This window comes from Meles meles, chromosome 5, assembly GCF_922984935.1.
Source record: "Meles meles chromosome 5, mMelMel3.1 paternal haplotype, whole genome shotgun sequence".
In the NCBI taxonomy this organism is placed as follows: domain Eukaryota; kingdom Metazoa; phylum Chordata; class Mammalia; order Carnivora; family Mustelidae; genus Meles; species Meles meles.
This window is the reverse complement of record NC_060070.1, coordinates 16002419-16024422: the sequence shown is the minus strand read 5'-3', so window position 1 is coordinate 16024422 and position 22004 is coordinate 16002419. Positions and strand designations below refer to the sequence as shown.

The 22004-nt window shown below is 47.7% G+C and overlaps 1 protein-coding gene and 1 pseudogene across 1 annotated transcript in view; both read left to right on the top strand.

Moving 5' to 3' along the window:
- Positions 1-21488, top strand: part of MTHFD1L (methylenetetrahydrofolate dehydrogenase (NADP+ dependent) 1 like) — a 183060-nt gene extending 161572 nt beyond the window's left edge. Inside the window, exons 27-28 of the mRNA XM_046004918.1 lie at positions 13632-13752; positions 21124-21488. Of these exons, the coding sequence (XP_045860874.1) occupies positions 13632-13721 (90 nt within the window). The 3' untranslated portion in view covers positions 13722-13752; positions 21124-21488. The remainder of the gene's footprint in view (positions 1-13631; positions 13753-21123) is intronic.
- On the top strand, positions 1099-1192 carry LOC123942924 (annotated as a pseudogene).
- Positions 21489-22004: the final 516 nt, after the last annotated feature.

The following is a 22004-nucleotide window of genomic DNA, read 5'->3' as shown; positions in this document are numbered from 1 at the left end:
TACCTTGCACGTAGAGTGAGTAATGTCATAGTAACCTTTAAAATCCCCATCAGCCTGTAAAATCTATACTCAACATTTATAACAATAATATCTCACCCAATGGCATATAACCGTCTTAAAAATAAATTGCATTCTAGTGAGGATAGAAAAAGAAGGACCAGATTTACCCTTCCATTTGAAACAACTAAAAACTAGGTGAAGTATTTGAGAAACTATCACAGAAGACTTCAGACATCAGGCAGCAAAAGATCTTGATCTCTGAGCAGTGGGAAACAAGCAAGATGAGTCCAGCTAGTGGCCTGTACTGTTTCCTGGAGAAGAGGTTTCATGGTGCTGCGTAGCAGGAGGAAACCCAGAAAACTTCAACTGTCTCACTGAGTTGAAGTCATGGAGCTGAGTGTCCAGGGAAACCAAAGCATCTAGAGTTTGCAGGGCCGATACCAGAGAAGAAAGAACTACACACACAGAGAGAGGAGAGCTCTGAAGGCCCACTGAGGGTCCTCCTTTAGTTTTCAAGCGAACATACCTGTGTGTAGAGAAGGCCGAGAAAGGATCACCCAAAAGAATCAGAGGGACCAGTGCCTGGCTCCCACACACAGCCAGGAAAAGGTGCCTACTACTTCCTGTACCTTAACCTCATAATCAGGGGACCCTGGTTAGAATACTAAGCAGGATCTTGCCTCAGTAGGGGAAAGATTATTCCTAGACCAGATACATTTCCGGCCCCACCCAACACCACTGTAAAACAAAATCCCAGAAGATCAAATTGTTTCTAAGTAACTAAATGTATCCCAGGACTAAGCATAAAAATACTGAAATATCCAGGATCCAATAAGATCAAATATCTGACAGCCAGTCCAGAATTACCAGGCATGCAAACAGGTAGGAAAATACAACCGCTGATGAGAGAAGTCAATCAAAATTAGCCTGTAAATGACACAGAAGATAGCGTTAGTAGACAGGGACATGAGAACAGTTATTGTGATGGTAGTCCATATATATGTTCAAGAAACCGGAGGAAAGATATAACATGTTGAGTGGAGCCAGAAGACATAAAAATGACAAATCAGACTTTTAGAGATAAAAAACTGTAGTGTTTGACAGCGTGCCACGGCTGCAAACAGTGGCCTCCTCGGTAGTGTATGCAGCCTGTTGATTGTATGGGTTGCCCTAAGGGACCTTGGAGACGGCCCTTTTGGTGGGTGCTGGGGTCTGACCTCATGGCTATCTCCAATTTAGACTGCAGACTGGTATGCGGGGTGCCTTTGGAAAGCCCCAGGGTACAGTAGCCAGGGTGCACATTGGCCAAGTCATCATGTCCATCCGTACCAAGCTGCAGAACAAGGAGCATGTGATTGAGGCCCTGCGCAGGGCCAAGTTCAAGTTCCCTGGCCGCCAGAAGATCCACATCTCCAAGAAGTGGGGCTTTACTAAGTTCAATGTGGATGAATTCGAAGACATGGTGGCTGAAAAGCGGCTTATCCCAGATGGCTGTGGGGTCAAATACATCCCTAACCATGGTCCCTTGGACAAATGGAGGGCTCTGCACTCATGAAAAACTTGGCACTACCCCTTCCCGTCATACTCATGCCCACCAATAAATCCAACGTCCTGTCAAAAAAAACCCAAAAACCCGTAGTGTTTGAGATTGAAAAAATATTCTAATTAATAGAAGATTAGATATTGCAGAAGAAAGATTAGTCAACTTGAGGACAGAACAGTAGAAACTACCTATAATGAAACAAAAAAAGGCGGGAAAAAAAAAAAAGATGAAAGAATGCCAGTGAACTTTGGGACAATATCAGGTGAAGAAAAATAGATATGATTAGAGTCCCACAGGAGACAAAGGAGAGGAGTGAAAATATTTTAAGAACTAATGGCCAAAATTTTCCTAATTTGACACAAACTATAAACCCACAGATCTGAGATGTTGAGCAAACCCCAAATAACAAGAAACATGAAGAAAATAACGTCAAGGCTCATCCTACTCAACTCTGTAAATGGGTGAATGGGGGTCAAAAGGTACAAATTTCTAGTTACAAAAAGGTAATGTCAAGGGATGTAATGTGCAACGTGGTCACTATGATTAGTACTCTCTTGCACATGTGAGCATTGAGAAGAGAATAGATCTTAAAAGTTCTCGGCACAAGAAAAAGTGTTTTGTAACTACTCATGGTGACAGAAGTTAACTAGACTCTGTGGTGATCATTTCTCAATGCATACAAATATCAAACCATTACACTGTACACCTGAAACTAATATAAAGTTATAGGGCAATTATAACTCAATAAAAAGTATTTTTCATACAAAAAATTACTTAGGGCCAATGATAAAGAGAAAATCACAAAAATAAACCAAAAAATGAAAGTACAAAAAATGTACATTATGTGCAGAGGAAGAAAGATAAACTGACAGCTGGTTTCTCTTTAGAAAAAAATGCAGACCAGAAGACAGTGGGGTGACATCTTTAAAGTACTGAAAAAAAATCCTCAACCTATGTTTCCTTACCCAGTTAAAGTGTCTTTCAAATACTATGGTGAAATAAGGACCTTTATTAGACTGGCAGAAGCCAAAATAATTGATCACCAGCCAACCTGAAGTATAAGAGATATTAAAAGAAGTCTTTCAGGCAGAATGAAAATTAGACCAAACAGGAACCTGGATTTACTCAAAGGGCTGAAGAGCACCAGAAATAGTAACCACATGGGTAAATATAAAGACTTCTGTTCTTAGTATTTAAGTCTCTTTGAAAGATAAATGACTGTATAAAACAAAATAATAGAAATGTGGGGTTTGTAAAATATATAGAAGCAAAATATATAACCACAATAGCACAAGGTCTCTGTATGAAGCAGAATAACATCACTCGATGGTACACTGCGAAAAAATTAAGTGTGCGTAGCATAAACACTAAGGAAACCGCTAAAACAATACAGCAAAGAGTTGGAGTTAATAAACCAACCAAGAAAGAAAATGAAATCATTAAAAATACTCAATCCAAAGAAGGCAGAGAAAGAGGAGACAAGCAACAAAGAGCAGACTGACAAAGAGAAAAAGAATAACAAGAAAGTAGATTTAAACCCAACTATGTCAATAATCATATTAAATATAAATGGTCTAAATGACAGAGTTGTCAGACTGACTACAAAGGCAAGTCTCAGATGCATTACAAGAAACCCACGTTAAATATAAAGACATAAGTAGTTTAGAAAGAAGCGGGCTGGGAAAACTCTAATAGCATTCAAAAGAACACTAGAGTGGTATCAAAACAGAGCTAGAGCAAAGAACATTACGAGGATATTAAGAGTGGTTTCATAATTGTAAAAGGGCCATTTCGTTAGCAGGACCTAATAATTCTATGTGTTTGTGTATCTAATAACAAAGCTTCAACACACATGGAGGAAAACTATAGGAAAACAGACAAGGCCACAAATATAGTCAGAGATTTTTAAACACCTCAGAACAAATAAACAGAAAATTCATAGGGATACAGAGGACCTGGGCAGTACTGCAGTCCAACTTGACCGAGCCGACATCAGTAGAATACTCGAACAACAGGATACACACTCTTTTCGAACATACACAGAACATCTGCCAGGACAGATCATACTCTGGGCCACAAATTAAGTGTCAATAAATTTTAAAGGAACCATATCATACTAAATAGGTTCTCTAACCACAATGGAATTAAGTTAGAAATCAATACTGAAGAAAAAAATTGACACTGAAAGGCATCTAGAAAAACCGCAAATATTTGGAAACTAAGCCACAGAGGGGAGAAAACATTGGCAAATCATCTATCTGATAAGGACTTGTATCCAGAATATAGAAAGAACTCTCAAAACCCTGTAATGAGAGATCAAACAACTCCTTTAAAGGATGAATAAAAGATTTGAATGGATACTTCACCCAGGAAAATATATGGGTAATAAGCACATGAAAATTAGGGAAACACACATGAAAGCCCCAGGGAGATAGCAGTACGTGGCTATTAGAATATCTAGAATTAAAGAGACTGACTGTGTAGGGGAAGGAAGGGAAACTGATTGGGAAGAAATCAGAGAGGGAGACAAACCGTGAGAAACTCCTAACTATAGGAAACAGACTGATAGTTGCAGGAAGGGTCGGGGGAAGGGCGGGGGGGAGGGGAAGGAAGGAAGTGGATGGTGGATAAGGAAGGCACATGGTGTGATGGGCAGTAGGTGTTATATGCAAAAGATGAATAACTGAATTCTACATCTGAAACTAATTGTGTACTATTTGTACATATGTATATACTATATGTTGGCTAATTGAGTTTAAATTTAAAAAAAAAAAAACAAAACTGACCATACCAAATATCCCGGGATTGGGAACAGCTGGAACTCTCCTAAGCTGCTAGAAGGATGTGTGACCGCACTACCCCTTCAGAAAATAAACCGGTTGTTTTGATTAAACATACCTGCCATATGACCAAAAAATAAATAAATAAGTCCTTTCCTAATTATTTACTCAAAAGAAATGAAACATATAAAGGTCCATATAAAGGTCTGTATATAAATGCTTAGAGCAACTTGTTTTGCAATAGCATGCAGCAGACTTTACCTTGAACCCGTGCAGCTTATTGTATGCCAAGTTACTAAATAATTCAGTTTTTGAAATAAAGTTGCAGTGGGGCACTTGGGTGACTCAGTCAGTTAAGCACCCAACTCTTGATTCCAGCTCAGGTCATGATCTCAGGGTCATGGGATCGAGCCCTGCATTGGGCTCTGCGCTGAGTGCGGAGTCTGCTTGAGATTCTCTCTCTCCTTCTGCCCCTCACCAGCCAGTCCCCTCCCCGCCACACACACATGGACACACATTCTCTCTCTCTAATAAAATAATAACAATAAAATAAAAGTTGCAGCAATAGAAAAACAAGAGAAAAGGTGTTTAAAAGAGGAAGATACGTGTATCTATTTTCTATTTTCCCTCACAGCTCTGGAGGCCAGAAGTCCAAGGCTGAGGTGTTGGAAGGGTTGGTCTCTCCTAAGCCCCCCGTCCTTGGCTTTTGGGTAGCCTCGTCCTCCAGAGCCTCCCTTCTGTGTGCGTGGGTCTCTGGTGGCTCTTTCACTCACAGGGACACCAAGGCTATTGGACCAGGGCCCGGCTCACAGGACCTCATTTACTCAAAGCCCTGGCTCCAGCTCGTACCGTTGGAGCGGAGGCCTTCACCACATGGGGCGGGGGGCACAATTCAGCCCATCACGTGCCTTACGGAGACCCCGTCTGAGCTCCTGGACCCCCGCCACCATCCAATCAAAGCCACGTTACAAAAAAAAAAAAAATTGTGGAACAAGGGCAAACCCTAGTATTTAGAATAATTCAGGGGACAAGGCAGAGCCTGGGAGGAGACAGCTCCCTCCCCTCCCCCCGGGGGGCTCCCTAGACCCCCCCCCCCCGCCCCCGCTCTGCCTCTGTGCCCAGAGCAGCATAAAGGGGCTGTTAAAGAAACGGACAGAGGTTCCCTCCATCCTGTTGTGTTTCCCTGCGGCAGGAGCTTATTATCCCTGCAGAGGAGCTCCGTGGGGTTCAGAGGGGTCGGGCAGGGCGAGGACAAGAGGGAGAGACTAAAGGACAGGGCGGCTCTGTCTGTAACAGGCTCCAGGGGGAGAACGACCAGACCAGCTAAGTAAAAGCAGTTTTCATCCCCGATGCCTGCCTTCCTCCTCCCTGTTCTCCCCTCCCCTGCCTCTTCTCTTCCCTTTAAGTGGGTTACAGAATAAAGAGAACCATTAGGACCTTGGGATGAAACCCCTGCCCAGAGCATCAGGCTTAGTTTTCAGATGACGAGCTTCTCAGAAACCAGAATTGGATGACTCGATACCGAGTTTCCAAGCGGTGAAGCGTCATTCAGTTGGTTGGTTTTGCCAGCATTGCTGGAGGTCGTCGCGGCTTGCCACTTGCGGGTGAGCTGGCTGAGGACTGAACGTGCCCCCGCCCCCACAGACACAGGGGACTTCGTTTCCAACCACTCGGCTCAGATTAGAGTCTGGCCTGCTGTCCCGTCATCATCATCAGCTTCTAGAGGCTTCTCCTTTAAAGATTTGTCCTCAGTAAGAGCAGTCCCTGTCTGCTTGCATACTTTAGGGCCAGACTGTTGTGGGGTTAGCTTTAGATCTGATTATCATAAGTAGGAAGACCAGAAAGCCCGGCTTCTAAAATTCTTTCCAGAGCCAGAAAAGTTAGGAGGAAATCTTGCCAATGCATCGAACGTTTTTTTCTTAGAAATCTATAATTCGTCCTAGATCAGAGCAGTGTTCAAACTTCCTTCTCTTGTGTCTGCCATAAATAACTTACGGCACACTCACGTCAGGAGACAGTCACGGTTGTCCATTCTATAGTAAAATGACAGTAGCAATCGATTGTGTGGGAAGCACTAAACTAGGGTCCTTCCCTTATCTGGTTTGAGTTTTGAAATAGACCCCGGAACATAGATATTTTGATACTCAGACTGTATTTGCAGATAAAGAACCAAGGCTCAGTGAAGTAACTCACTCCAGAACCCACAAGTCCTACAGGCGTGGAGCCCTTCCCACCACACCCCAGTCTTGAGTGGGTCGCTGCTACTCCCCCGACTGCCACGGAGAAGGAAACCGACCGGTGGATCCACAGTTAGCCTCAGATTTGTCTATTTTAGAATTTGCCATCCCGCTAAAATTAGTTACCAGAACAAATTCCAGACATAGTTATGAAATAGTTTCCCTGAAATTTTTAAGTAAAAGTTGATGTGGCTCTTCATTTATTCCAGTGGATAATGGTTTTTACACTTTTCAGAGGGGATTACATAATCCGCGTCTCACAGATGATCTTTAAGCAGTAGCAAGCCTGTTGTTTTTAAGAAAAAAAAAACTCCAAGGGCGCCTGGGTGGCTCAGGGGGTTAAGCCTCTGCCTTCGGCTCAGGTCATGATCCCAGGTTCCTGGGATCGAATTCTGCATTGGGCTCTCTGCTCAGCAGGGAGCCTGCTTCCTCCTCTCTCTCTGCCTGCTTGTGCTCTCTGTCTATCAAATAAATAAAATCTTGAGAAAAAAGAAGAAGAAAACTCTTGGCGTTACTGTATGTGTGTCATTTTGGAGATTTTTTTTAACAGCCATAAGGATATGACTTCCTCACTGCTAACCGCTCTGACTAGATTTTTAAAATGTAATGTGGAAAGATACTACCGCAAGCGTAAGCCGTGTAACATGTCCGTAAAGAAATTGTTATGGTTCAAAAAGAATCCAGGCGAAAGTTGTAAAGTAGCTGAGTTTACTTTACTTGTACCTTTACTTACCTGAATGCCGTAGCTGAGAAGTCAGTAGCTCGGTGGGACTGGTGGATTTCCATCGCGACAGCGGCTCCCGGCTGTTCCTGGTGCGGTTCCAGCCGTGCAGCACACCAGCCGCCGCCGAGGGGGCAAGGAACTCATTGCGGGGATAGAAGAGGGCTTAGTGCTCTGCGGTTACGGTCCCAGGTAGGGCTGCCAGACTTGAGGCACCTTATTATGCGTTTACATGTCTTGTTTTCCCAATGTGCAAAGTGGGGATAAGGGCCACAGGGCTCCACCGGCCTCGTAGGGTCGTAGGAAGTACATGGGATACGTTGCGTGTTAAGTGCTAATGTGCATGACATCACAGGTGTCACTGTAGCGTTGTCGGGGCACCGAGTTCCTAATTTGAAAATTGATAAATAAATGAATCCAGAAAGAAAAAAAAAAAAGACATTTTTACTTGCTTGGATGTTTTGGGATATGAGTCTTTGGCCTAGAGCTGCCCACACAGCAAGAAGCCTGAGGATGAGGCCAACACCCCGAGGACAGGAGCAAGAAACCTGGGGGGCTGCAGGACCCAGCCAAGCCTTCCGTGGCTGCCTCTGAGCGTCCAGGCACGGGGACTGGAAGGACATTGTCTTACTAAGCAAGCCAGCATGAGGCCGTTCCCCCCGATAACCCCAGACAGAAAGCTGACTAAAGAGAACCATCCTTGCAATCAGAACAAATACAGGAAAAAATGCTGGAGTGGGGAGAGACTTCTCAAAGCCTTTCCACTCAGCCTCTGAGTCCTTCGTAATGCGAACTTTGTAGCTGATGCTGGAGGCACTGCAGAAATGTTGCAGAATTTCTTCCTTTCCTCGCTGTACGTCTGGTCGGTCAGACCCGGCGTCACGTGTATCTTTGTTTCTCTCTAAAAGGACTCCTGCCGTCTCTCCTCTTCCCGAAGTCAGGCCCGTAGACTTCAGGCGTCGAATGGGATAGTGACAGCTCTTGCCTCATACACTTGTTTGGGGGAATTTCACCAGTTACCCCTTTTCAGTGTTGATCTCCCTGAAAATCACGTTTCAGAATTGTCCATGAGGCATTATCTGATTTCTGTACCAAATGATAGAAGTTATATCTTACGTTATAGAGACACGTGTCTTGAATAGGAAGAGAAACTTACCCAGGAGTTGACACAAGAAAGTGTCTGCAGGACTTCTGTCTGGGAAGCATATAGAGGACAGGAGGACTTTGCCTTTTACTTCTACTATTTTTTTTTTTTTTTTACTTTTATGTTTAAAATATTTTTTAAGTAGATTTTTAAAAACGGAAAGAAAAGTTAGTTCGGGACTAACTTCCTACTCCTAAAAGAAAATGATAATCATCCCTCACAAAAGATGAGGAAAATAACTGTGCTTGCTCATTCTCTCATTCAAGGCCATGGACATAAATCAGAATAATTACAGCTGTGTAACCCTGGCACGATATGTGAGCACCGTATGGTAATGTTTAGAGTAACCGAACTTGACTTACGTCTTAGAAAGTCATACGTTAAGAATTTATTACACAAAATTCTTTTTATATAAAAATCATAGAATGAAAAGAAAAAAAAATTTTTAACTAAAAATAAGGTGACTTGGTCCACATAGCCCGGTGGTCTGCTTTATTGGTCTGTCCATCTGGAAGTGGGGACCAGGTCCCGCTGGGCGTCCCCATAGTCAGCTCTCAGCGAATGTTGCTGAGTTGAATAGAACACACCTCATCCCTTCACACAGGAACAGGACCTCATGGGTCCCCAGCAGGACACACCCCCTCGATCTCGGAGTATCACTAGCCACTAAACCAGAGATCACGTTTGGAATGTGGTCGAGCTGTGCAGGTGAATGTTACCTAAAAGCCCAGGAAAAAAAAATCCCAGAACATCCATCTCCGCTAAGTCAGGCAAATGGAAATTCCAGTGGTGACAGCAATATCTGTCTTTATTAGAGTGATTTTTCATACCCCTCTCTTTCAGTCACTGGACATCTACACTCCACCATTTTTTCCTTATGCTTCGTCCTAGAATAGCTTATTTCATATTCAAAGACAAGGGGAAGGAACAAAGAAAAAACCCCATCCTCAAGAACGTTTCTTTTTGCTTGTTTCCTAATTCACTCATCCTAATTTCCTAATTATCCTGCATTTTTACTCATCTATTTTAAAAAGTATTTGTTGAGGCCTGATATTACCAGGCACTGTCTTTAAGCTTGATCTTAGCCAAAAGGTTCAGAGGCGGAGGACACTATGGTTACAGCTCAGAAAATACTTCGGCTGAATAAGGAATTTGCATTTTTGAGTTGTTACTTCATAAGAATCTTTTATTTGTTATATTGTAATGTAGTTAACCATTGCATTGGATTCTTAAATTTTTGCACCAACGTGATATTTACCAACCGTGCTCTGTCATCTCTTGGAAGGGAAGAAGCGTGTAGAAGGAATTCCGCCTCGGATTATAAGCTACAAGAATAAAATAAATAGTTGTGAGTAAAAGTGCTTGTTTCTAAACCAAAATGAAACTGGATGATTTATTCGGTATGAAAAGTAGTAGATTTAAGAAGTTAAAAAATTGCACAGACACAACAAAACTACAACAATATGTTGGTTACGTAGAACTTGACAATTCTATCACTTCAAGAAACAGAATTTGTAGTCGTTTTTCTACTCATGCAGAGAATATTCTTTGACTTAGAATGGCTACTTTTAAGGATATGAGTATTTTCTCTTTAGGTTTAACATGTTTATATCATAGAACTCATCGTTTCTACAAAATAAGCGTAACCCGAAATCAGTAAGGATTTGGAAGCTTTGTTGTAGTTAAAATTGGGGTCATGAAGGGCAAAAGCCCATGTATTTCAGCCTTTGTAAAAGAATCCATTAATGCAGCGTGACAAGGAAGTACAATTTAGTGGCTCCCCCGTTATTTTAAGCCGGGGGCCTTCTTAGAGGATACACAAATAAAGTCAACACAGATCACCTCCAACCCCAGGCAAGGGGCCAGAGGTCAACTCCCAAGGGTTGTCCAAATTCTTTCTTTCCCATACTACAGTTCTGACTCTTGTCTGGGGCCACAAGCCCTTGATGACAGAGTTTTTTACTGGGAGAGAATTTTGTGTGAGTGCATTAGGTCTCATTAACATCATCCCATATTGTGTCTGCTCAGCAGGAGCAGTTTTATTTTAAAGGTAGATTTCCCGGAGGATAGCTCTCAGTCCATGGGGCAGGGAGTCCCTTGTCTCTTCAGACTCTGTGCCTTCCTGTCTGTGTTGCTGGTCGTAATTCTTGGAAATGACGATTGCGTAATTGGAAAAGGAACACGGGAGTCTTCTGATTGAATGTCTTTTCCCCCATCTGAGAGAAATGGGTTGAAAATAGAAGAAACACATTTCACAGCTCCCAGCATTTAATATCGTGGCTCTTTTCGTTCCCCATTTTGCTCTGACAGCATCGGAATGACCAAAAAGATGTGTGCTCGGCTTCACTGCAGCCAGTAAGCCAGCGCCAGGAACAACATGAGCCACCCTCTACCTTTGCCAGCCTCTGTTCTGCTGATGTCAGCTAAAAAAGTTAATGAGGAAGTGTTGAATTTTCACGACAAGGAAAAGAGCACAGACGAGCAGGCAGTGGGTTGTGTTCCCTCCAGCAGAAGCCGCCACTGTGGCTTCGGTCGGGTGGGCTGCGTGGCAAAGGGTTCTTCCTGGGCCTTCTCACCGTGTATGGATGCAGGCCTGCCTCCCACCGAAGTCTGCTCTGGGCCCAGTAGCTTGGCGGTCTGCAAAGCAGCAAAGCCTGGGTGACCTTCTTAGGACTAAATGTGCCTTTGACCTCCAGAGTTGATTCACGGGATGCGGCAGCATCATTGTGGCTGAAAATGATCAGTCATTTCTTCAGCTGTAAACCGCTAGTTCCTTTGACCAGACCCACATGCCTACACACGTTGGGAAGGCATCGCCAAGGGCCCACGTGGGAGTGAAGTTAGGCAGGAAAATGGCTATGACGTGGGGACGTGGACACGGACGACCGGCAACAAGTAGCAACTGTTGCCACCAGTGGCCTCTGTGTTTGGTGTCCTGTGCCAGCGGAGTGAGCCTGGGTTTCTCCCTGGGGTCCTTCCCAATATGTGCAGCCACTGTAGCAACCAGAGAAAAATAGTACTGCTCGGCCAGGAACAGAAACTTAACAAGGACACGTGACCGTCCACATCAGTAGAGTTTGAAAACACAGGGAGCAGGCAGTGTGCCAAACCTTCATTGCAGCTTCTTGTTCAGAACACAGAGCACGTTTTCTCCAAGACCTGTTACGAATGGTCGCCGTATTCCAGGCCGGCCTCAGAAGCCTGTTCAGCCCACAACATACCCAAAGCGCAGTCCCGTGCAGGTATAAGACAGGAGCTCGCCACCACGCAGCACGGTGTCAGTACATTGAGCCGCACGGGGAGCGCGCCCCGTGGCCAGGGCGCAGGGGGTTGGCCAGGCCAACGGGTGCACGGCTGTCGGGTGCAGCAGGGGTTTCCGGGCCCCTCCCTCCTCACCGCTTCTTCCAGGGGGAGCCCCCTTCCCAGTGCAAAAGGTAGGCCTCCCCAGCCACGTTGTCCATGCGATGCTTCTCGAATGGTTACGCGCACACACATCACAGGGGTGTTGCTGAAATTGCAGATTCTGATTCAGCCGGCCTGAGACGGGTTCTGAGATTTGAGGTTTCAAAGAGGCTCCCTGTGATGTCGATGCTCCTGGTCCATAGACCGGTGTACGAGCAGCAAGAGGCCGGCAGCATCGCGGACAGGGGTTGGGGGGGGGCGGTGGCGCATGGCAGAGGGGGAGACGCCAAGTCAGCGCCCAAGCAAGTGAGAGAGCTGAGCTCTGTCGCCAGGCGGAAGACGTGGGCGGACCGCGGAGCTGTAGTGCTGGCTGTCACACAGCCTCAGCCCACTAGAATGGTCTCCGGCCAGGACGGGCAGGAGTTTTGCAAGACACAGCACCGTCATCCTCAAAGAGCAAAGCCAAGCAAGTCCCAGGTGTCTCTCCTCCACAGGACTGCGTGCAGCACTGCTTTCCGAGCATCCTTGCTGTGAAAAGTGCAATATTAAAGCATAGTGGGAAAAACTGAAATAATAAGATCATTCAGGAGCCTCACAATCTAGGTCCTAGCCCGTGTTTTGGTGTGTGAAACCCAGGGAGTCAGCAGTGTTCCCCAGGATGCCAAGGGTTTCTGGTGCAAGCGGGCAGAGACGCACTTCTCTAAACCCTGATCTGGACAGAGTGCGGCAAAGCTGCGAGGAGCAGGGGCCTGGGTTTAATCCTTGTCCCCCACTGACGTGCTGGATGTCCTTGAGCCCCTGCCCTTGTGCCTGAATGCCCTCTGTCCTCTCCGGAAACTGGGGCTGAAGTCAGTACGTACTTCTCAGCGTGGCCGGGAACTTAACTAAGTTAGCCGTGTGAAACCCACAAACCCACAGAGCGGCCCAGCGGCCGTGGTGGCGTCTCAGTGAGTCATCTGAGGTTATGGGCCTGGAGTCCAGTTTCCCATTTTGCGGCTTATCACGTGTGACCTTGGACAAGTGGCTTAGCCTCCGTAAACCTTGGCGTCCTTCCTCGTGGCGTGGAAATAAGGAAAGTGCCTACCTCACAGGATTGTTGGGAGGGTCAAAAAAGGGAAACTTGGCCCAGCGTCTGGTGTGTAGTAAACCTCGGTTACTGGTCTTAGGTTTCCCAGCTGCCCTCCACGAGTTGTAGGTTTTACAAAAATGTGTCTTGGGGATAAGGAGGAAGCTGTTGTTTACTTCACCCTCTCCCACTGGCCCCTTCATCCGAAGGGGCTCAGCTTTTTTAAGGATGTGATTTAGAAAGAAAGGGTTTAGAAATCAGCATCGCAGCGATGTGCTGTGGGGCCGTGGGGGGAGGGAAGTGGTCTCCGTTTCCAGGAGGCAGACATCTGCCTCTTCTATTCCATTTGCTGAGCAAAGATTAAAATAGCAGGTGGCGAATTTAAAGGGTACAGGTGGGGGCACCTGGGTCGCTCAGTGGGTTAAAGCCTCTGCCTTCAACAGAGATCTTCTGAAGATGCCTTCAGGTCATGATCTCAGGGTCCTGGGATGGAGCCCCACATCGGGCTCTCTGCTCAGCAGGGAGCCTGCTTCCCTTCCTCTCTCCTGCCTACTTGTGATCTCTGTCTGTCAAATAAATAAAATCTTTAAAAAAAAAAAAAAGTACAGGTGTACGGGACCTAAAGGTACAGGCAGCAGCACTGAGTCACGTAGGGAATTCTGGCCGTTCCATGTTCCGTGTTTGGAGTGATCGCTTTGCACCATCTGCTAAGAGAGCGTGTTCTCTTTTCTCCCCTAGATGAGCACCATGCCGGGACTGCCGACCCGGCCCTGCTTCTATGATATAGATCTTGATACGGAAACCGAGCAAGTTAAAGGCTTGTTCTAAATGAACCCAGCTTCTGCAGGACCTGACTCAGGTAGGCTGCTGTGCTTTCTACTGGCTTTTTCTTCCCCACCCCAAAATACTTTTTCGTTTCATTTTGTTTGGGTTTTCTAATATGTACTACAAAACGCGGTCTGATAAGTCATCTCCTGACTTGGTTACTGTGAATTCCTACGTAATAAGAGCCTGCGGCTTGGGCCACTCCTGGAGGTGGATATGCAGTTAGGTGGGCTCCTATCCAGCGCAAGTCACGTTATGTCCCTTCTGGGTATAGATTTGTTTAAGGCATCGCTTGCCACAAAAAAAAGGAACCTTGTAGGGGTGCCTGGGTGGCTCAGTCAGTTAAGCATCTGCCTTCAGCTCAGGTCACGATCCCGGGGTGCTGGGATCAAGCCCTGAGTTGGGCTCCCTGCTCAGCGGGGAGTCTGCCTCTCCCTCTCCCTCCACTCATGCTCTGTCTCTTGCTTTCTCTCTGTCTCAAATAAATATATAAAATCTTTAAAAAAAAAAAAAAAAGAACACTGTAAACTCATAAAAAGAATATTTCCAGAATTAAAGCTGGCAGAGTGTCCATCCTTACTCACGTGGCTACACCGTAAAGCACACAACCCCCATCGTGGCCCACAGCGGACGCCTGCGACCACGGACAGCACCGCACACCGGGTATGACGTGCTCTCGTGGGCGCAGGCTCGCCCGTGCTCGAGTTTCATTGACAAATAGGCGCGTAAGAGCTTGCCCACCACAGCTGCTAGTAACAGTCACTGGAACAGAACGCCGGAATCGAAGACGAAGACGCATGTGCTCCTCTCTCCGTCTCTCAAAATACCTTATTGTCCTGCCCTCGCCCTTCCTCATGTGATGAAGGTGATAAAACGACTCTGGCTGCCAGATGAGGTGACGTGAGGGCAGTGACGCAGGCGCATGACAGAGCCCGAGGCTGCTGTTGACCTTCTGACCCTGCGTGGGGAGGGCCCTGTGCTCCAGACTGCACTGCGGGCGCACAACCAAAGCCGAGAAGGGAATCCGCCCCGGCGGGGGACTGCTGTGTCTGCCGTCGTTTTAAAAGCCGAACTCAAGCTTCCGACCAGCCCTCTCTCGGCACAGAGGCAGACTCCCCTGACGGAGGAATCGGGGTGCGATCCTTCCCTGTAGGGCTGCTGTCACCACGTGCACGACAGGACAGCTCAGAACTACCTCTTGGAGGCTAGACGTCCAGCGTCAAGGTGTCAGCCAAGTCCTGCCCCCTCTGAGCCTCTGGGAGAGCCCCTGCTGGCCTCTTCTCCCTCCTGGAAGCTGCCAGTAACCCTCGACGCCCCTCCGCTGAAGCCACACCGCTCCGTCTCCACCTGCACGGCCAAGGCCTACTCCCTGCATGTCACTCTGTCTTCCCGTGGCACTCCCGTCACATGGACTCAGGGCCCGCCTCACCGACCTCATCTTCACTCAGTGACATCTTCAGAGACCTTAGCCGGCTTCGGTCCTGGGGGTCAGGACTTCGGCCTGTCTAGTCGGGGACAATCTAACCCGTAACACTCAGCGGAGACATGACAGGGACACTCGGCTCTTACACCGCCTGACAGACGCATGGAGACAGGACAGGTCCTCGTTAGCAGAGGGCCCATTGAGCCATAGGAAGGACAGAGCAGCAGAAATGAGACCCCTTGACCTCTCAGGGTACACAGCGTAAGGGGACTGGGCTCAACTTGGAGCTCCCGCAGGCAGCCCTGAGCAGTGGGGGTCCCTGGTCTTACTCCTGCCTCCCCCTCGGTCCAGCTGCCACACCTGCCAGCTCCTGTCCTCGCTTCCCTTCCTGAAGAGAAATGGCCAGCCTCCCAGGTCGTGCCGTCTGGAAGACTCCCCATCAGCAGTTGTCAAGGCTCGAGGCTGCTTTTCTTCATCCCATACATCAAACGTGTCCTCGCCATGTTCTCAAGCCACATTCCTTTTCCCAGTCGGCCCCCGTGCAGTCTCCGCGCTCACTCCTGTCACTGTTCCCGAGCCTGGCACCCCTCCCTGCTGCCGGCACCCCGCAGGCCTGCCTGACGAGCTGACTTGACCTGAAGACCGTTTTCTCCGGTTGCCGGAATGCTGGCCCTGAGCCAGGCGGACAAAATTCTCGCTTTTGTTGGCTTCATGACCAGGCGTCAAGGCAGGGAGATGGCTTTCTTCTTGTGTGAGTCTTTGTTACTAACAGACACTGAAGAGCTAGGCTGTGATGAGAAAGGTAGCGACCGGACCCCTGTGAAATCACATTAACCCCAGGTGCAGAAGTGTCTGGTGTCGGTGTGTGGTGGTTGGTGCTAACTGTATGTGTTTGTCCCCGGGGAGCGGGGGCTGTGTTTAGTTTGAACCACAACCACGGCTCATATCTGTGTCAGTTCAGAAGAAGAAAACTTCACCAGAGGAACCCAGGGGGACTGATTTAACCAAGAAGCCTGTGGACGGGAGCCTAGATGATGGTGTCATTTGGTCTTCGGGTGGAACTGTGCGTTTCATGTCCAGAACCCGTCATGCTCTGCTGCTGCCGTGTGTCACTTCTCCCCAGAACAAGTGTGTGTCGTCCTTCGCCTCTCATGGACAGTACTTTCCCACCCTTGGGGTCCATCTTCATCTGTCCTCCAAGAAGGTGCTAAAAATCCAGTTACGCCTTAATTACTGCAGTTGAGACTCGGGTAACGCCCAGGGACACATCCTTCGCTTTGCCGTCACGGACACTTAGATCCTTAGGCTTGTGTTCCCTCGGGGTTTACTGAAGGCTGGAGCAAGGGTTGGAGGCCAGGAGGTTGGCCTGTGCATATCCCCTTGCTGTGCCTGGCTGGGTGCTAAGCCCCTCGCCCGGGTGGTCACAGCGCCCCCTGGAGGCAGGCACTTCCCCTGCGTGCTGAGAGCCGACATCTGAGCAGTGGCCCGGACCCACAGGACCTCAGGGCTCTTTCACCTGCTCCGCCCCCGCCGTTCCTTTCATGGCTGGCACAGGTCGCTCTGCCATCGCTGTCGCATGTCATGCTGGCATCAGCCCAGTGAGATGAGCAGTTTTATTTCGGTGCCATGAAAACTCTGGCCCGGGGAGGCCGGCGGCGTGCTCCAGCTGCACAGCTGATAGACCCGAATGCCCAGGCTCCTCCGGGATCTGCTCCCTCGCTCACCCCGTCCTTACGGCCAAGCCAAAGGATGCCCTCTGCGCCTCAGTCACAGAGTGAGGGAACTTTGGCCTGTTCTAGAAGATGCCAACTAGTTATTTGAGCAGAACCATAATTTGGGGATCACCGGGTGATTTTTTTTTTTTCTAACAAAAGACAGTTATTTGGGTATTAAAAGCAATGACTTTGTCCAGGCTCTTTTATAACAGGGCTGTCTCTCACTGAGCCCTCTCACTGAATGTCATTTTCCCTTCCCACTCACTCCTCCAAGGCTCCTCTTGTGAGCTGCCCAATGCCGTTTCTAGGCTCACTGGGCAGTGGTTCAAAAGCCATCACTTGACCCTTGCTTGCACCCCTGAAAACAGATCTGGTGTCACAGGGGAACACCGCTGTACAAAGCAAACATTCCTTCCCGGGGACTCCTGATACACCTTTTGTTGTTGTTTCTGTTGGGTTTTTTTTTTAAATATTTTATTTGTTTATTTGACAGAGATCACAAATGGGCAGAGAGGCAGGCAGAGAGAGAGGGGGAAACAGGCTCTCCACTGAGCAGAGAGCCCGATGCGGGGCTCGATCCCAGGACCCTGAGATCATGACCTGAGCCGAAGGCAGCGGCTTAACCCACTGAGCCATCCAGGCGCCCCCCCCCTTTTTTTTTAAAGATTTTATTTATTTATATGAGAGAGAGAGCAAAAGAGCACAAGCAGGGGGAGAGACAGAGGGAGAGGGAGAAGCAGACTCCCCACTGAGCAAGGAGCCCGATGCGGGACTCGATCCCAGGACCCGAGGATCATGACCTGAGGGATTAACGACTGAGCTACCCAGGCACCCCCAGGACTCCTCAATATAATGACCCCACAGACAGCCCCTCTGTTTCCTGTGCCCTCATGCACACGTCAGTCAGGGACCACCTCGACTGACATCTGTGGCTATTAAAAGTACAAAATATAAAAATGTGAATGTTCAGATGACAATCAACTGAGACAGATTTGGGCATCGGAAGAGGAAATGTCTAGTTGGTTGCTCTGCTCCCGTGGCGGTCGGACTCCAGATCTTTCCGTGCACTCGGCTAGAAGCAGCACGCTCGCTATTCTTCGTGGCCCCTGCTGCCGGCTGCTCCATGGAAGACTGACGTCTGCTGACGACTGTCTCCTTCCCCATCCTCTCCTCTCTTGCTCACCTCACCCCCTAGGAAATCACGTGAGGCTCCATATGAACAGGAGATGCCAAGAAGTCCCCAGAGTTGAGCTCTTGCCCCTTTCCGGGACTCCCCTGTGGTGCCTTCACTATTGTCAGAAGAAGGGCCTGATCCCTTCTTCTCCACGGCACCAGACGCAACTAATTAAAATACATCGTTTGTCCCAGTGAATCGGACCCTGCCACGATACTCTTCAGTCTTTTGTTTGAAGACGACTGGACTTGGACTGGATTTTTTACCCTACCCTTTTGGTATCTCATTCTGAACCTTCACCCTATACCTGAGTCTCAGCAGGCTTCAGGCAGAAACTATGAAGTCCGGGAGATTTCCTGAAGAATTCACATACTCCCTTTGTCCCCGAGCGTGGTTGGCTAGAGTCAGCATCAGACTGACTCTAGCCCTCCTCTAGATGTTCGTTATTGACCAAGAAAGTTTTTTCTTGAATTGCACATGCAAAAAAGAGTGTCATACCTGCTCATTTCTTCCTAAACAGCTGCCTTCAGAGCAGGAATGTTCAATATTAAATAATCATAAATTCATCTTGAGTGCGGTTGCTGCCGCAGCCCTCCCTGGGCAGGGTTTGTCATCCCCAGTCTATAAACCACAAGGTTTCAGGGCTCCCTAGCACCTGGGCTCTGTGCTTTGGGTCCTTTTTTTTTTTTTTTTTTAATTCAACTTTTATTTAGGGCACATACAATGCAATGTAGGTTTCTGGAGTCGAATTCAGTGATTCGTCACTTACAAACAACGGTCAGGGCTCACTGAAACTGTCTTTTCGAGGAACCACTCAAAAACCACTGATCACGATTATGCTCCAAGAAAGAGGTCGGTGAGTGCGTCGTCCCGGGCCATCCTTGGAGTAGGCAGTTGGAAGCCCGGGCCACTTAAATAAGAGATGGTGGGGACGGAATCAGCGAGGCTATCCTTACCATCTCACTGACATCTGTCTAACTTACATGGAATATTTTGAAGCTTAATAGGTGGGAAGTTCTTAACTCCCTTTTTTTTTTCTTTTTTTTTTTAAAGATTTTATTTATTTATTTGAAAGACAGAAATTACAAGTAGGCAGAGAGGCAGGCAGAGAGAGAGGAGGAAGCAGGTTCCCTGCTGAGCAGAGAGCCCGATGCGGGGCTCCATCCCAGGACCCTGGGATCATAACCTGAGCTGAAGGCAGAGGCTTTAACCCACTGAGCCACCCAGGTGCCCCTTAACTCCCTTTTAAAGAAACATTTTTGGAGATGCCTGGGTGGTTCAGTCCGTTAAGCGTCCGATCGGATTTGGGCTCAGGTGATGATCTCAGGGTCGTGAGGTCGAGCCCCGAGTTGGGCTTCACCCTGGGTGTGGAGCCTGGTTAACATTCTCTCTCCCTCTGTCCCTCCGCCCACTCGCACACTCTCTCTCGCTCCCCCACCCCCTCACCACCCCCCAAAAAAAGAAGAAGAAACTTGTTTGGGCATGCTTTCATTTCTTATCAGTCCTGTACCAAGATAGAATGTTTCATATGTTCTGTCTTCATAAAATTCTGAAAATTTTTTTTTTCCCTGAATAACTGGGTAACAATGAACAGCTGATTCCTTTATAAATTCTCACCGTAGCGATTGCTTTTCCAATTCATAAAATCTATATTCAGACTTTCTGTACTTCTGCCAACATTCTGCCTTTTCTTAAGACCTGGAACCCCATACTCTGGGCCCCTTTAAACACTAAACCACTGGATACTAAGGTCACGCGGCTTATCAGCTGGTCTTTCACCACGCACAGGTTTGGAAGATCCTTCCAGACTTGCCCTTCCTTGGGTTATTTCCAGTCTACAAAGCCCACCCTCCTCCCCCTCCCTTCCTCCACAGGCCTCGGGGAGCCTCAGGTCAAGGAGAACCAGAGCCACTGAATGAGACCAGCCACCTCTCTAAGAAGGGGGAGGGGGTGCGGTTCGCACCAGGCAAACCTCCCTTCCTCACCACAAAAAATATTTTTCTGTTAATGATGATTATGCTAGGGGCGCCTGGGTGGCTCAGTGGATTGAGCCGCTGCCTTCGGCTCGGGATATGGTCTCAGGGTCCTGGGATCGAGCCCCGCATCGGGCTCTCTGCTCCGCAGGGAACCTGCTTCCTCCTCTCTCTGCCTGCCTCTCTGCCTACTTGTGATCTCTCTCTCTCTGTCAAATAAATAAATAAAATCTTTAAAAAAAAAAAATGATGATTATGCTTGCCAGGCTTCTGTTTTCTGTGTACTCCCCTGACTTGAATCAGATGCTTGGGGAGTATCCTGAGTTCCCGGGCTCCTGTCTTCCTCACTGTCTGGGGTTCTGAAGCTAAGCGAGCATCCTCTCCGGCTCCAGAGCCCTCCCTCGTCGGTGGGAGGCCGACTCGCTGTTCTGCTGCCCGGTGTGAACTCCTGGCCCCACAGATCGACTCCTCCATGCATACATTCAGAGTAAAGGCCCAACACCCGCCTTTACAGTCCCTGCTGTAGTGGTGACCACGTGTTTTCTGGAACTCGGGTGTGTGTTTGTTCTTTGTAAAATGCAGCTGGACCACTTCTCTTTCGAGAACATGGCAGGTTCCGTCCGCCTTCGAGTCTTAAGATTCTTTGAGAGGAAACAAGAAAGCTTCAACATCAGTAAGAAGGTCTGGACCTTCTCCCTTCCATTCGCGCCCTAAACGCATTTTTCAGACTTCGCTTTCTGTGCCGACTGTAAGAGAAACCAAAATCTAAGGCGATGGGATTCCTAATCTAAAATCTCTAAAATCCTGAGCGTGCTCACTCAGCAGGATCCTAGAGACTGTAGAGCCCAAATTTAGAATTTTGGAATTTCTGCCTGATCTTCTCAGGGCTCGGCTCGCTGCCTGCGGTGTGCGTGGTCCTGGTCGCACACCCTGGGCTTCTCTGCGGCTCTTAAGTAAAAAGACTCCAGACAGGGATCCCGGCCTTGTCTTATGAAGAGAATCCCTTGTTGGCTGTCGAATTTTCTTTCAGTTTCCAGCTTTTTAGAGCCCTAGTAACAGTTTAGCACCACAGGGTAAAAAGCTCTTCTTAAACCCCCGGAAACATGTTTTTGTCTTCCAGGCTCACGAAACAGACTACTCTTTGCCTTTTTGCTGCTGTTGGAGAAGAAAGTGAATTTGAAATATGCCTCTTATGCAACGCGGGAGCAATGGGGAAATAGGCCAAAGATCTATTCTTTGTTCAAGACCAAATTCTGTGTGCAATCAAGCTCGCTGTCCGGTAAAGGGACCTCCACCGAGTTTGAAAGAAACTAATTTATTTTCCGTTTCTGCAGAGTTTACATTATTTCCCACTGCTTACACTTCAGAAAGTTTATTTTATGGGGACAGAGGGATTAAAAGAGTGGGAACGAAAAGGTAGCATTTTCCACTCTGGAGTTTTCTATTTTGTCTTTGAACTGCAAATAAACATGTATCTAGAAAACCCACCAGTAAGTTTTCCATGCCAGATAAAACTCTGCTCTCTAGAGGTAACGTTTCACGCTTGGGTTGTGACCTGACACCGATCTTCTGGAAGACTGTGAATACAGCGAGGGCTTTGGAAACCGAACAAGAGAGAAGTCACACACACGCTCACGCACACACTCGCTCACACACAGAAATATCTGGCCTGTTGTGAAATCTGACTGCCGGAGAGTGGTAATACCCTGGAAAACAAAGTGCATTTTATATCTAGAACTGTTTTCAGCGCCAGCAAACTTGGCATCACTTACCTAAAAACTAATGGGCTGATGCGTTTCTTCCCCCAGTGAATGAATGTCAGTGGCCATTAAGCGCCCCAAGGCCCATGGGCAAAGGAAGGAGACTCTTAAAGGTCAGGTGTTTGGCAAGTGTTTGTCCGTTTGTCCAATCCTTCCTTAGTAGGAAAGAATGTTCTATGGCCTGGACCCCCTTCCCGGGAGTTGCTGACCGTTTTTTGATTCCATGTCTTCCTACAATAAC